General features: G+C 51.2%; 1 protein-coding gene across 2 annotated transcripts in view; it reads right to left on the bottom strand.

Moving 5' to 3' along the window:
* The window catches only part of UROS (uroporphyrinogen III synthase), a 35,291-nt gene extending 21,646 nt beyond the window's left edge, over nucleotides 1-13,645 (bottom strand). Inside the window, exons 1-4 of one of the 2 annotated variants that reach the window (XM_039237928.1) lie at nucleotides 13,424-13,645; nucleotides 4,608-4,702; nucleotides 4,348-4,431; nucleotides 2,598-2,694 (exon numbers count right to left, since the gene is read on the bottom strand). In XM_039237928.1, coding sequence (XP_039093859.1) covers nucleotides 2,598-2,694; nucleotides 4,348-4,431; nucleotides 4,608-4,670 — 244 coding nt within the window. In that variant the 5' untranslated portion in view covers nucleotides 4,671-4,702; nucleotides 13,424-13,645. Of the gene's footprint in view, nucleotides 1-2,597; nucleotides 2,695-4,347; nucleotides 4,432-4,607; nucleotides 4,750-13,423 lie in introns of both variants that reach the window. The other variant, XM_039237927.1, reaches the window with a different exon arrangement.
* Nucleotides 13,646-13,918: the final 273 nt, after the last annotated feature.

Here is a 13,918-nt window from a genome sequence, read left to right as displayed (position 1 = left end):
TTATTTAAAAAAATCTTTTTAGTAATCTCTACACCCAACTTGGGGCTCAAACTCATGACCCTGAGATCGAGAGTCACACGCTCTTCTGAATGAGCCAGACAGGCGCTCCTAAAAATCTATACTTTTGAAGAGAAAAAGTCACTGGTCATTGAAACATGGCAACTTAACATCTAATTAGGCAATACAGCTGGTTTTATTTGGGACATAAATCTGAAAGCAGTCAAGGAGCTGTAATCTCTGCCGAGAGGACTTATTTTTCCATTAGGTCAAAGGAAAGATAATATATTTCAGGGTCATAAGCAAACACAATTTTATGACAAAAACAAACATCTCTAAATGTGGATGAAAGAAATATAAAGAGAAAACGGGTTGTACAGATAGATTATCAGGCCACTGGGGGTTCAATATTGAACAGTGTTCAGTACTGAACACTTTTTTTAGAAGACAGGAAAATATGAGCTCTCCCTTCTTAGAATCTGATTATGAGCAAAACTTTCCCCTATATTTAAGTGTGACACTACCTTTTGCACTCCCATTGGAAATTTCCTTTTATTTACTTTTTTTATAAAAAGATTTTTATTTTTTTAAATAACCTCTACACCCAGCGTGGGGCTCAAACTTATACCCCATTACCAAGAGTTGTATGCTCCAGCGACTGAACCAGCCAGGCAACCCCGCCTGGGGAAACTTCCTTTGAAAAAGTAACCAGAGATTGAGTTTCACCTTCTTTCCTACCCCACCAATGTAAATAATATTTATCTGAATATTACCCTATCGCATGTGGGCAAACCATCCTCCAAGCCTCGTAGCTGACATTTCTTTTCAGCAGGAGGTCAGTGTGTATACGAACCCATCAAGAAGGTGATTTTTTAGGCTAGAACAGAAACCTGATTGAACATAGAGAGACGATAACTGTTCACCACTGCTGCTTACTCCCACCAGCCCACCATGAGCCAGGCAACATCCTAAATGTTTCTTTTTGGGACTCACACCGGTAGCTGAAATCACAAATCTGCAACTTACAGACCCTGTGGTCTTGATGCGTCATACCCTCTTGTTCTTCAAGCTCTGGCAAGTCGTATCTACCTCAAGGGTAAAGCATTTAGCATGGGGTTTGGCACAGGGAGGGCACTCCTAAGTTCTAGCTAGCTGACAGTTAGAAGTGATGATCCTGGGGCACCTGGGGGGCTCAGTCGGTTGAGCATTTGACTTCGGCTCAGGTCATGATCTTGCATTCGTGGGTTTGAGCCCCGTGTTGGGCTCTGTGCTGACACCTCAGAGGCTGGAGCCTGCTTTGGATTCTGTGTGTGTCTCTCTCTCTCTCTGCCCCTCCCCTGCTCGTGCCCTTTCTCTGTCTCTCAAAAAATAAAATGTTAAAAAAATTTTCTTAAAAAGTGATGATCCTGGAATGGAAGGATTATTTATTATGCCCACTTTATAGACAAGGACACCAAGGCTCAGTGTGGTCAAGGAACTGGCCAAGATCAGTGTGGCCATCTGAAGCCAGGCCTAACTTGCTGCAAAGCCACTCTGTAACAACCCCTGGCTGAGGCCTCCACTGATAACTAGGGCAGGGCAGGCCGGGGTCTGAAGCCCACTGTGCGCTGACTGGTTCTGTGGCCTTAGATGAGCGCTTCCCAAGCCGCAGCTTCCTTCTCTGTACAGCAGTGAGGACCAGAGCACGCTCCGGCCAGCAGTCTAGTGATACATGAGGTAAAAAATGGAAGGTATGTATCAGAGCCTGGTATACATTAGGCACTCCATAAATGTCAGCCACCAAGTGGTCTGACTGCAAAGCCTAAGGTGGCTGTTCAGTCTGAAACCTGGGCTCTGCTCACATGTTCTGATGGAGCGGGAAGGAGGCAGGAAGAAGGGTTAAAGAGATGGTCCTGTGATTAAGTGCCTGGCGTGCACCGGCCATTTTCTCAAAGCTGCTGGGTCTTCTCATCCCCTTGAGGAAAGAGACGGCCACCAGTGTATGCTGAGGACAGGGAGGACCACCTGGCAGGTGAACTGCTCAGGGACTGGGGACTTAAGGAGGCAGCCCTGTCACCTGTATCCCAAGGCAGTATCTGTGACACGGCACCACGAGGCGCTTACTCCAGTCAGGCTAATGGGTTAATGTGTCACTTTGTGTGGGACGTTAAGAGTCAGCTTATAAGAAGAAAGGCCATTTTCTGCTTCCTCCAAAGGTTACACAAACATGAAGACACTTGGTACCTGAATCCTTTTTTGAGTTAAAATTCATTGAGATTTTTCAAACCTGAAGGGCAGCTCTTTCTGGCATCTGATATCCTCAGTAGGAAGAATCAGAGTAAAGAAACGTCCAGTGGAATTTACAACAGCGTCTCCCCTACCTTCAGGTTTTAGTTTTTTGTTTTTGTTTTTGTTTTGTTTTGTTTTGTTTTGTTTTGAGAGCGAGAGCGAGCAGGGGAGGGAGACAGCGAGAGAATCGTAAGCAGACTCCACACTCAGCACTGGGCACAATGTGGGACTTGAGCCCATGACCGCAAGATCATGACCTGAGCCAAAATCAAGAGTCAGGTTGTAACTGACTGAGCCACCCAGGGACCCGCCCTCTCCCCACCCCCACTCACCTTCAGTTTTATTGTCCTTCTCCAAACACAGTTCCACTGCTTCCACTGCTCTGGGGCTGGTAAAAATGAGTCCCCCGTAGCCTTCAGGATGAGACAGCTGCATGCCAAATAGCAACAAAGGCATGTTTTACATAAAGACCAAGTTCAACATTTCCCAGCATTCCAAATGCTTCACAGGAGGAAATTCCTCCCTCCCTCCCTCCCTTCCTTCCTTCCTTCCATCCATCCATCCATCCATCCATCCATCTACTCAACACCAACTGGGAGCATACGAAATGCCTGGAACTGTGCACTATTCATGTGAATTCACTATTCACACTCTCGGGTGAACGCAGGTGAGTTCACCATTCATGGCACTTCCCTCAAGCAGCTCACAGCCCAGGGGTGGGGGGTGGGGCGCGGGGACAGGGAAGGGAGCCATAGGGTGGTAAGTAGGACAGGTGCAGACGGGGGCCATCTGACCCAGCCTGGGCTTGGGCGGGGTGCCGGCAGACTGGACCTGCGTCTGTAATAAAACTGCAATCCTCAAGGGGTGATATCGATGCTGAAGCCCTGATTTTCAAAGATGATAAGATCTACTGAACATTGCCGTTTTTACCTGTTTTCTCCCCAAACCTGGGAAAGTACCATGTGAGATGGGTGGGGGTGTCATTATCTCCCAGATGAAGACACAGCCCTGGAGAGGCTAAGGAGCTGGTCCAAAGTGCGCGGCAGAGCCAGGGCTCAAGCGCGTGCTGAGACCCTCCTCACGGCATAGGAGCTTCGAGAGGGCTCAGGAGAGCCCCGGAGGGCACGCTGGCTGGTGGAGACAGAGAGGGGCCTGTGGAAACTCTGGTATCTCTATGAGCCCGAGTCTAAGAAGCGATTTCAAGTGATGAGATCTTTGGCGCCTTGCAGGGCTGCTTACGGAAGAGCGTGCCTACTGGGGCCCCGCTGACACAGTCCCCTCAGCACACGACCCAGCGCCTAGGAACGGAACAGATGCCCGGTCGATGTTTGCTGGGGAAACTACCGAATAAATGGTGCAATATTCAGCCCGGGTCTAAGGGAAACACATGCTTCCGTACAGAGCTGCTGGCAGGCCTGTGCCGGGCGAAGCAGGAGGGGTGCCGTCAGCGCTCACTCAGCCGTGGGGCCTGGGAGGGGGGCTGGGCACCCCGGTCCCATGGATCCACCGCAGCTCTGGGCCCGTGTGTCCAGGGGAGCCCCCGCTCCTGGGGCTGGCCACACACTAATGAGGTGGCCTGAGTGCTGAACCTTCGATCTGAAATGTTTGCGAGGTCTTTCTGAGGCCGTGTCTGGCGGGACCCTCACGACAGCACCGGGCAGCGAGCGGACGCCGTGCGGAGCCGCGCTCTGACTGGCTGGAGGGCTCGGCCGAGTGGCCCAGCCTGGGGCCTAGCTCTCAAAGGGCACGGTGACATGACAGCCAGCCGGTGTTCACCATGTTCACCACGGCGCGGGTGAACGGGAGGGCTAGCTGGAAGGGCCCACTGCTGAGAGCCCCCCACAACCCGCTCTCCCTGCCCCACAGGCCCCGCCTCCGGGAAGGGGTGGCTTTCTGGGGGAGCAGCTGGGGGCCCACGGACACTCCAGGAGCCGCATCCACTGGGCCCAGGTGAGAATGTGCTGCCCTTGTTTAAAGTCTGCTCGTACAACGAGGGGGTAGTGCAGAGCTCCTACCGGCTTGGGTTGGCAACGATTCTACAGAGACTCAGAAATTATGGTACTCAGACACTGACAGACTTACCTTCTCAGAAAAACTGGAAAGAGACAAAAACTCAAATGATAAAACAGGGATCAGAGTGGCTTCAAGTCCATATAATCCTAGTTCCTGCAAATACAAGAATATAGTTCTGGATTGGCCAGGGCTGTTTGGAAAATAGGGAAAGGGTCACAGCAACAACTTGCTTGGTGTCAACTCCTCAGGAGGCTGGCAGACACACACCCCCCCCCCCCCCCCGTAAGACAGCATTAGGCTTCGCAGGACCAGGGGCCTCCGGCACTTACCCTGACGTATGGATCTTGGCCACAATCATCCTCCTTAGAGTCTTTTAGTAGAAGAACCTTCATTGTCCCCTGGCAGTCCTTACAGGGTGCTGTGACTGAGCAGGGAAACGGATGGATCTTAATTAGATCTCAAGGACCCTTCCTGAGCCGTGTGGGACAGAAGCAGGGGAAGAAGGTAATCAGCTGCTGCCTGAGGTGACCCGTCCCTCGCCCACAATGACTTAGCGTTCATGGGCTTGTTCCTTCTGAAGACCTTGTCGCTGATAACACCAAGGGACAGCATGCTGGCCCTTGATATCACTTGGAAAGGCAGATGAAAGCCATTAGGGAAAGCCAGTGTCCTGGCCACACATTTAAAGAGAAGTGACACAAATTTGGGGTTGTATATCAATACAAATAGTAGAGAAATTATTTTAAGGAAATAAACAAGTACTTCTGTTCCAAGGTAACCATACTAAATAGTTCATAAACTCTTTAGGAAATAATTAGGTTGACCTTCCTACTTCTCAGATGATGTTTTATAAATGTTATCAAATATTATGAGACACCTTTCAAAAGTTTCCTCTAACAGCCGGGAAAATAATTCGTTGATATGTATCAAAAGCCTCATACATTTCATACTCTTTGTTTCTATGATTTTACTTCTAAGAGTAAATACCAAGGCACGACTCATAAATGTGTGCAAAGACTAACATAAAGCTGTTCATCCTGGTATTTTTTCTTTTAATGAAATAATTGACATTGGACACTATAAATTTGTAAATTTCAGATATTCAGCTGTTGACTTGGTACATTTATATACTGAGGTGTGATCACTATAGCAGTGATGTTAGCTAACACCTCTGCCAGGCCTCCTCATGACCTCTTTTCTGTGGTGGAAAGAGCTGAGATGAGCTCTCCGGGGATCTCTGAAGCCTGTGATATAGTGTTGTTGGCTGTGATCACCGTGTTGTGCATTAGGGTCTCCAGGACTTTCCCTCTTCCAGGGGCAAGACTGTAGGATTTACAGTGGGAAACAGAGTAAATGTCCAACGGTGAGAAAATGGTACAGTCATGTGAAATCATCAAAATAGTCGTTAATAACTTAATTACATGGATCACCAAATAATGTTAAGTTAAAAAAAACTGGATGCATACATAGTGTGACTTTATAGATTTTGTATATACATATAGGTGAAAGAATCTGCACCAAAATACACTAATGATTATCTCTGGGGGGGCATGTTAGGGTGACTGTTTTGTTTTCCTCTTTCTGTATTATCCACATTTTTTTTTCTTGCAATAAACATTAAATTCTTTTGTATCATGGCGTGGGCGGGGTGGAATTCAATATGACCACCCCAAAGGCCTCAAAATGAATATTGCTGGAGAACTGTGAATAAACCCTCCTGAGATGTGGATTACGATCCCGTTACTTACTTACCTACCTACCAGTTACTTACTTACTAAATACTACACAAGCGGCTGATAACAGTCAAACAGCACATATTGTTTGGAGCAGAAATGTGTTAACTCCGGGCACCATTACTTGTTAGTTATGACTGAATGGGTTCTGGAACATTATAATATCTACGGGACGTCTTACAGAAAATCTGGCTCAAAATGAATTGCTTTGTATCTAAGCAACCAACCCTGGGTGAACAAATAATAATTATGAAATCAAGTTCTAATTACTGCTGCCACCGAGCTGTTAGCTACAGAGGCTGGAGATTTGGGAAAATGGGCAGTCTCATTTCTGTCATTTCCTGAAGGTACTTGGCATGTGTCTGCCTTTTAGGAAGTTAGGAACCTGCCTTTTTTTTTTTTTAATTTTTTAAAATGTTTTATTTATTTCTGGGAGAGAGAGAAAGAGTGTGCGCAGGGGAGGGTCAGAGCGAGAGGGAGACACAGAATCTAAAGCAGGCTCCAGGCTCTGAGCTAGCTCTCAGCACAGAGCCTGACGTGGAGCTCGAACCCACTAACCATGAGATCATGACCTCAGCCGAGGTCGGACGCTTAACCGACTGGTCCCCCCAGGCACCCCAGCAACCTGCCTTTCTAAGACAGTCGTGCTCACGGGTCAGCCCAGCTAGGATCTGGTCCCCAGTTATTCACGAGTGCTAACGGAGGCATTGCGGTAGAGGTGCCCTGGAGACAGGACAGAGTCCATCACCGGGGGGCGTTTAGCCTGGGAGATTACCCTAGAGAATCTGGGAGGGCCTCCTCCAGTCAGTGGAAGGCCTTACGGGCAGAACCCAGGCTTCCCTGAGGACGAATTCCCACCTGGTGACACAGCGTCAGGTCCGCCTGGGCCGGCCTGCCCTCCTCGGCTTGCACCCTGGGTCTCAGACTTGCATGAGGCCGTCACTTGCAGTAGGCCGCCTAATCCCTACCGCCCACCAGCTCTGCTTCTCTGCTTGAACCCTGACTGATGCTGAGAGCCCCTTCCGGGGCTCCAGGAATCTGCAGGTCACCAAGTGGCAGATAAAGCTTAGCATTTTCTGTTAACGCATACACGTGTCCAAGCACACAGGACAAGCAAGCATTGTGGGGATTAAAAAGTGGAAGCCTAATGCTGTTGGAAGGAGGCCGTTCTGGGCCACAGCCCTCAGCGCCCCCATGTCCCCGGCATGGTTCTAGGCTCTGGGCTGTGGATCCCCAAGGTTTCAAAGGCTATGCTAGTATTGCTTTCAAATTCCAGGAGCCAGCCTCTCACAAAAGTATTTCTCTGTTGTTCTCAGGCAGTGACACCTGCAATCTGCCTTGGGGATTAGGTCTGCATTATTCATTGGGGAAGGGGCATAAGTTCAAGTACTACTAAGTGCTATATAAGGTGATGGGGGAGAGGTGACTGGGTGCTGATAGCTCGGTGCCTCTCCAGGGCCACCTCTCTGAGAAGGTGACGTCTTAGTTGAGATCAGAATGACAGCGGCAGTGAGGAAAAATGTTTGCATTAGTAAACTAAGCGCTTTGGTACCAGAGTGATACTTTTTATCTTCCTGCCTCCCTGTTCTCCCAAACACTGGGTGGGGTGTGCAAAGTATAGAAGAGGCGGCATAGTATAGGTTTTGGGGGCCCAGCCTTGAGCACCAGTCTGCCTGCCTGTGACACCGCCACCCAGCTCTGTGACTGCTACCGGGCTCTGCCACTTATCAGTTCAGGGACCCTGGAGTTCTGCCTTCTTCGTGGCAGCTTCCTCACCCATGAAACAGGCCAACCTCATCAATTTCATGCAACTGAAGCGTTCAGTCTCTGGTGTATGGTGAGTGCTCAGTAAGTGTTAGCGGTTACTTTATGTCCTGAGTCACTTGGCCACCCGACGGCTTGGTACCACAGAGGTGACTGCCACTCCACAGAGGAGGAGACGATCACACCAAGGGGGGGAGAGCTGCTCCGTGACACCACACTGCCCTCCTTTTGTCACCCCCCAAAGAGGAAAGGGCAAGCAGATGTGAGACAGGGTGAGGAGAAATCAATCTGTAAACAAGGTTCCCACTCCTGGTACAACCCAGTGAGGCCCTGTCCAGCCCCGTGTCCCCACGCCACCCTGCACTCCAGCTGCCCCGGACTTCTCTCCGTCTCTCAGTCTTGCCCTTCTCAGGGCTTCTTGCACTAACTCCTACACCAGGGCCCGGGCAGGGGTTAGCGGATATGCCCTCAGGTGTGCTCTCAAGGTGGAGCCAACAGTACTTAATGGGGCCGGAGCAGGGTGGAGGACAGAGGGGCTGAGTTTACAGCCCGAACAACAGGGAGGATGGAAGCACGGTCAGGGGACGCGAAGGGAAGGGGATCAAGGCTCATTTGGGACATGTTACGTTTGAGGACGCCTATCCCGCACCCGCGTGCCTCAGCCCGACTGTGTGCCACGAGCAGCCTGCAGGGCTCTCGGCCCCGGGCAGCCGGTGGGGCCCCGGGCAGCCAGAACCATGGCCGCCCCAACCAGGGCTGGCTGCCTTGATCTGGAAACTGTACACCCTGTCTATGTGCCACAATGTGCTGGATAAATGCTAGCATTTAGTAGGTCCACTCTAGTGTTAAACGAGTTGGAGAGTCCTGGCATTAGATGCCCAAATGGAGAAAGTGGGCAGGCAGTCTGGGCTTGGGGTGGGGGGAGGTGTCAGGTCAAAGATTTGGGCGTTGTCAGTGCATACAGGGTATGTTCTGAGGCCCCAGGGCCTGGTGACAGGAGGAGGAGGCCCAGGACAGAGCCCTCCAGTGCCCAGGTGATGCCAGGTCAAGCTGGGCAGGGGAGAGCCTAGCGAAAGAGAAGGAGGGCAGACTGCAGTGAGTCTTCATCATTCCAGAATTCCATCGATACCAGAATTCCGAAGACGAGGGGGCTAGACAGCAGACGTTTATTTGCTCACAGTTCTGGAGGTTGGAAGTCCAAGATCAAGGCGTCCTCGTGGTTGGTTCCTGGTGAGCTCTCTTCCCGGCCTTAGAGACTAGCGTCTCCTGGCTGTGTGCGCATGTGGTCTTTCCTCTGTGTTTGTGCGGAGAGAGACCTCTGGTGTCTCCTCTTCTGGGAAGGGTACCAGACCTATAGGACCAGGCCTCCTCCGAGTGGGTATTAGGGCTTGACCGCCCAGTGACCTCGGCTAATCATTACTGCCTTTTCTTTCTTTTTTTTTTTTGAGTAGGCTCTACGCCCAAAATGGGGTTTGATCTCATGACCCTGATATCAAGAGTCACATGCTAGATCCATTGAGCCAGCCAGTGTTCCTCTTCATTACCTCTTTAAGGGCACTATATCCAAATAAAGTCATGTTGGGGATTAGGGCTTCAACATACGAATGGGGGGGTGGGGTGGGGGACACAATTCAGTCCATAACAGAATAAGTTCTAGAATTAAGTGGAGGTAATGATGTAGATACAGGAAGTGAAGATGACTCAGTTTTGCTATGAAGAGGAGAAACAAGGCCATGGCTGGCGAGGAAGGCAGTGGGTCAAGGGACGTCCCAGGGGTACCTCCCCACTCCCCAACGCACACAAACAGGAGACACCAGAACCAAGGCGGGCACTGAGCTGGAGTTCCGGACTATCAGCAAGTCAGAGAGAACCGTGCGATGCACTTGGGGAGCACTGAGCAAGGACCTTTGGCAGCACTCTCTCCCCGGAGTTCCTGGGGTAGCACATTCTGCCTTGCTCACCTTGCAGAAGCTCCTGTATTTTATCACAAGGAGAAGTAAGAAAGGACCAGCTGGCCAGAAAGGTGGCCTGTCAACTAGACAGGGCGGGGCTCTGCAGTCCTACCTTCCTTTACCCAAGAAACACTGAATCCCTCCTGTGTGATGCTGAGAACTGGGTGCTGGTTAAGGGACAAACAACACCTAACACCCACTCTCAAGATGCTCCAGGGCTGGTGGGGGGAGACTGACAACCACAGAACTGTGAGCTAAGTGTTGACACACACACACACACACACACACACACACACACACACACACAAGTACTGCCTATTGCAAACTGCCAGCATTCAGAAGAAAGGCTTTAAAAGTCTGCACTTGGGCCCAGGCCTCCGCTCATTCAGAATTCATCTTCTGTGGCCGAGGGTTTAGGATGATGTGTGCACCTGCCAGCTACTTTGTATAGAAGGTCTGGCACAATTAAAAAAAGGGAGTTCAGCAGCAGATTCATGCCGAATAGGCTGGAGACAGGTAGAGCCAGCAGAGATGCTTTTGCTGACCAGAGCCTGGAGTGTTCTAGGGCTTGGGGCGGGCGAGGGGGTTCTCAACGAGTGCGCAAGCCCCTTCTCGGCACTGTTCATCTGCACACGGAGCTCCTTCAGTTGTTCCCATCAAGAAGCTCATGTACCTACCACCCAGTGGCCTGCTATGAAAAGCTAGCAGCGAAATGGTAGATCCTTGCACTTGGGCTGTTAGGCTCTGAATCCAAAATTTATGTGCTGAAGTCCTGACCCTCAGTACCTCAGAATGTGACCTTATTTGGAAATAGGGTCCTGGCAGATGCAGTCAAGTTAAAATGAGGTCATTAGGGTGGGCCCTAATCCAATAGGGCTGGTATCCTTGTAACAAGGGGAGATGTGGACACCCAGACACGCACTCAGGGAACACAGAGATCGGGGTGATGTATTAACAAGCCGAGGGACGTCAGAGATGGCCCGCCAGCCGCCGGAACTGGGGGAGAGGCCCAGAACAGATTTCTCAGAACAGCCCTCGGAAGGACCCAACCCTAATGACATCTTGATCTTAGAATTCTAGCCTCTGCAACTGGCTGAGACAATTCATTTCTACCCTATACACCACCCAGTCTGTGGCCCTTCGATACGGCAGCCTGGGAACCAATACAGCCTCCTTCAAGTTGAAGCCTGGATTGTCATGTCCACATGGGAATTCTGTTATCCCTGCATTTCTCCCGGACCAAGTTGAAAGCTCCCTGCTTGAAGACACTCCTGTTACCTGCCTCGCAGCAGGAGGAGGAGGGAGCCAGGAACAGGAGACAGGCAGGGCTATCCCCAGGCTTTTAAATAAGGAGGACCATACACGAGCCACTTTAGAACTTTAGGGAAGAGGCTCGTCAGAGGGGAAGGGTTTTGCACTGTGGGGGAGGGGCGAGGCCCGTGTTCTGGTCTAGTCTGCTTGTCTCCGGCCCTGTGGTTGTGCAATGGACAGAGTCCCCTGGGCTGCTGGTTGTTTTGAGGGACTTTCTTCCCCATATTGGATGCTCAGTAAGTATTTGTTCTCACTGAGGGGAAACAACTCTTCAGAGTTACCCAGCATCTCCGGAGCAGGGTGAAATGATCTCTTTTCCTTAAACCAAGGGAAAGAAACGACTTCATGAAGACCACTTCCCTGGCAAGAAAGAGCCAGGCCTCAGTCACACTTTCTGGCTGCATCCTGCTGCTCTCTCAGCAGTAACAACAGCTGCCCTTTTATTGAGCACTTACCCTGTGTTATGTAAGGGGCCAAGCATTTTACATGGCGGGATCTCAACCCCCATTTAAACCAGCAAGGTAGGTATTATTATCCTTAATTCGCAGAAGAGGAAACCAAGACTGAAGGACTGAGCACTGGGCCCAAGGTCACACAACACAGTGAGTGGCAGCGGGTGGAATTTAATCCACGTCTACCATCTCGGCTCTTTTAAGATACTCTACACTCTGACCGTTATCTCAACCCGGGAGCTAGTCTGAGGGCACAAGTTAGGCTTTTCCCCTGATCTCTTATCAAAGCAATGCCTAATCACTGTGGAAAGTTCGCAAAAAATACCAAAAAGTATAGTTCCTCAAAAAACAGTACACAGAATTATCATATGACCAATCAGCTCCACTGCTGGGTACAGACACCGCAAAATTTAACAGCAGGGACTCAAACAGGTTATTTGTATGTCCAAATTCACAGCCGCAATATTCCTAAGAGTCAAAAGGTGGTGGCAACCCACATGCCCACCAATGGACAAATGGATAAACAAAATGCGGTATATACGCACAACGGAGTATTATTCCGCCTTAAAAAAAGGAAATTCTGACACCTGCTACATGGGTGAACCTCGGGTGAACTTGTACTAAGTGAAATAAGTTGTCACAGAAGAATAAACATTATAGGATTCCACCAGAGTAGTCAGTCATAAAGGCAGAGAACAAAGCAGGGGGGGGTGTGTCCAGGGCCTGTTGGGGGGAGGGTAGGAAATGAGGAATTCTAGTTTAATGGACACAGAGTTTGATTTTACAAGAAGGTCTGGGGATGGATGGTAGTGATTCTTGCACAATAACGTGAATATACTTGATACCCACTCAACTGTATACTTAGAGATTACCCATACTGTCTGAGCGCACCTCTGTTGATAAATTGGCACCATGCCTTCCGAGTCTTTTTTGTAATTTGAGCCTTGTAATAGGTTTTTGTTTTGTTTTTTTATAGCTTCCTTTCTTCCATATTAGAGGAAGATGTTTTTACATAGTTGTGGGACCCAAAGGGGTCATTTTAAGCTACCCAATCAGATGTGAATCCCTGATAGGGAGGTCTACAGATACCCATATTGTGGGCTGGTAGCAGACACTCCCAGGAAAGATGGAACTTACAGAAAACAGTCATGGGGACTCTGGGTTCTGGGGACCATTATGTCACCCTGACTCCATTTCCTGCTGCTGAAGGATCACTGAGGAAAGGTCGGCCTAACCCTCTGGGCAGCGCCTTCCGTTGTTTACAATCACAGCTCTCCAATCCGCTTTCCTCATTTTACAGAGGAAAACACGGTTAAACCACAGACCTTCTTTTCAGAAAGCTGCCGTCTTCTTTAATTAAGGACCTTCTTTCCAAATCATCTTTACAATGGCTGCTTACTGGTGGCCCAGGTGAGAAATCTGGTGAGAAGCTGAATTTTATTCGGCCCAGGATCGATCTTGTAAAACTCCAGAACCTCCGGGTGCTCCTGATCTTGACAGGTGACGCTCCGACGGCACTGGGCCGGAGCCCCACTTGGCCACCACCCGCCGCCGCTGCAGCGCTCACCACGGCCCCTCCACTCCGTTCTGAGTGGGCTCTGCTCTGCAGCTGAGATTTCCCCACTAGACCCGAAGCACTGAAGGTTAAAGAAACTTTCAGGTCCAGAAATGCGCTGAAAGAGCGCTGGCTGGGGGCGGGGCTTAGGGTGGGATTCGTTCAAACGCTGACAAGGTTACGCCACTGGCGGTGTTGGGGGGCCCCCTCGGGGCCAGGCCTGACCTTGCCGCGCGGGCATCTGCGCTCGGGCCGACCGCTGCCCCCAGGGCCGGGGCCCCCCGGCCAAGCCAGCGGCGACCGGAGCTCCGCCCGCTCCTCGTCACGCTCCCGCTAGGCCTCGGTGTCATCGTCGGCACCGTGGGCGGCGACACCTACCTCGCCGGGCTGCACAGGCCCGAAAGGCTAGGCGCTGAGGCCGTGCCGAGCACTCGGCGGGCGCCCCGTCAGGGGCGGAATCTCGCGGTGCCAACGAGCCTGCGGTGCCGCGGCGGGAGCTGGGAGCCGGGTGGGCGGCCCCCTCACCGCGCGGCCGCCGCTGCCATGGAGACGGCCCGCGCGCGCCCGCGGGGCCCCAGCACTGCGGCCGGGGTCCGGGAGCAGGAGCCGCTCCCAGTTGGCGCTCGCGCAGGCGCACCGACGCGCAGGCCCGGGGAGGAGGGGCCGAGATGGGTCGAACCACTGAGCAAAGGGGATGGGGAGCGTTGTAGGGCGTGAGGGAGGACGGCGGCGGGGAAGAAAATGCCAAAATAGGACCCAGGCTGGACTTGACTCCTAGAGACCACGGCCGTGGACGCCAGCAGGGGCTTTGAGGTTGACGCCGACTCAGCGCCGAGGTTCTTCGTGGTCACTCATCCCCCCCGCGGCTCGCAT

The sequence above is a fragment of the Hyaena hyaena genome, unplaced genomic scaffold (assembly GCF_003009895.1).
Source record: "Hyaena hyaena isolate Hyena2069 unplaced genomic scaffold, ASM300989v1 scaffold_129, whole genome shotgun sequence".
NCBI classification, from domain to species: Eukaryota; Metazoa; Chordata; class Mammalia; order Carnivora; family Hyaenidae; genus Hyaena; species Hyaena hyaena.
Note: the sequence above shows the minus strand (reverse complement) of the source record. Positions and strands in the feature narration are given on the sequence as shown.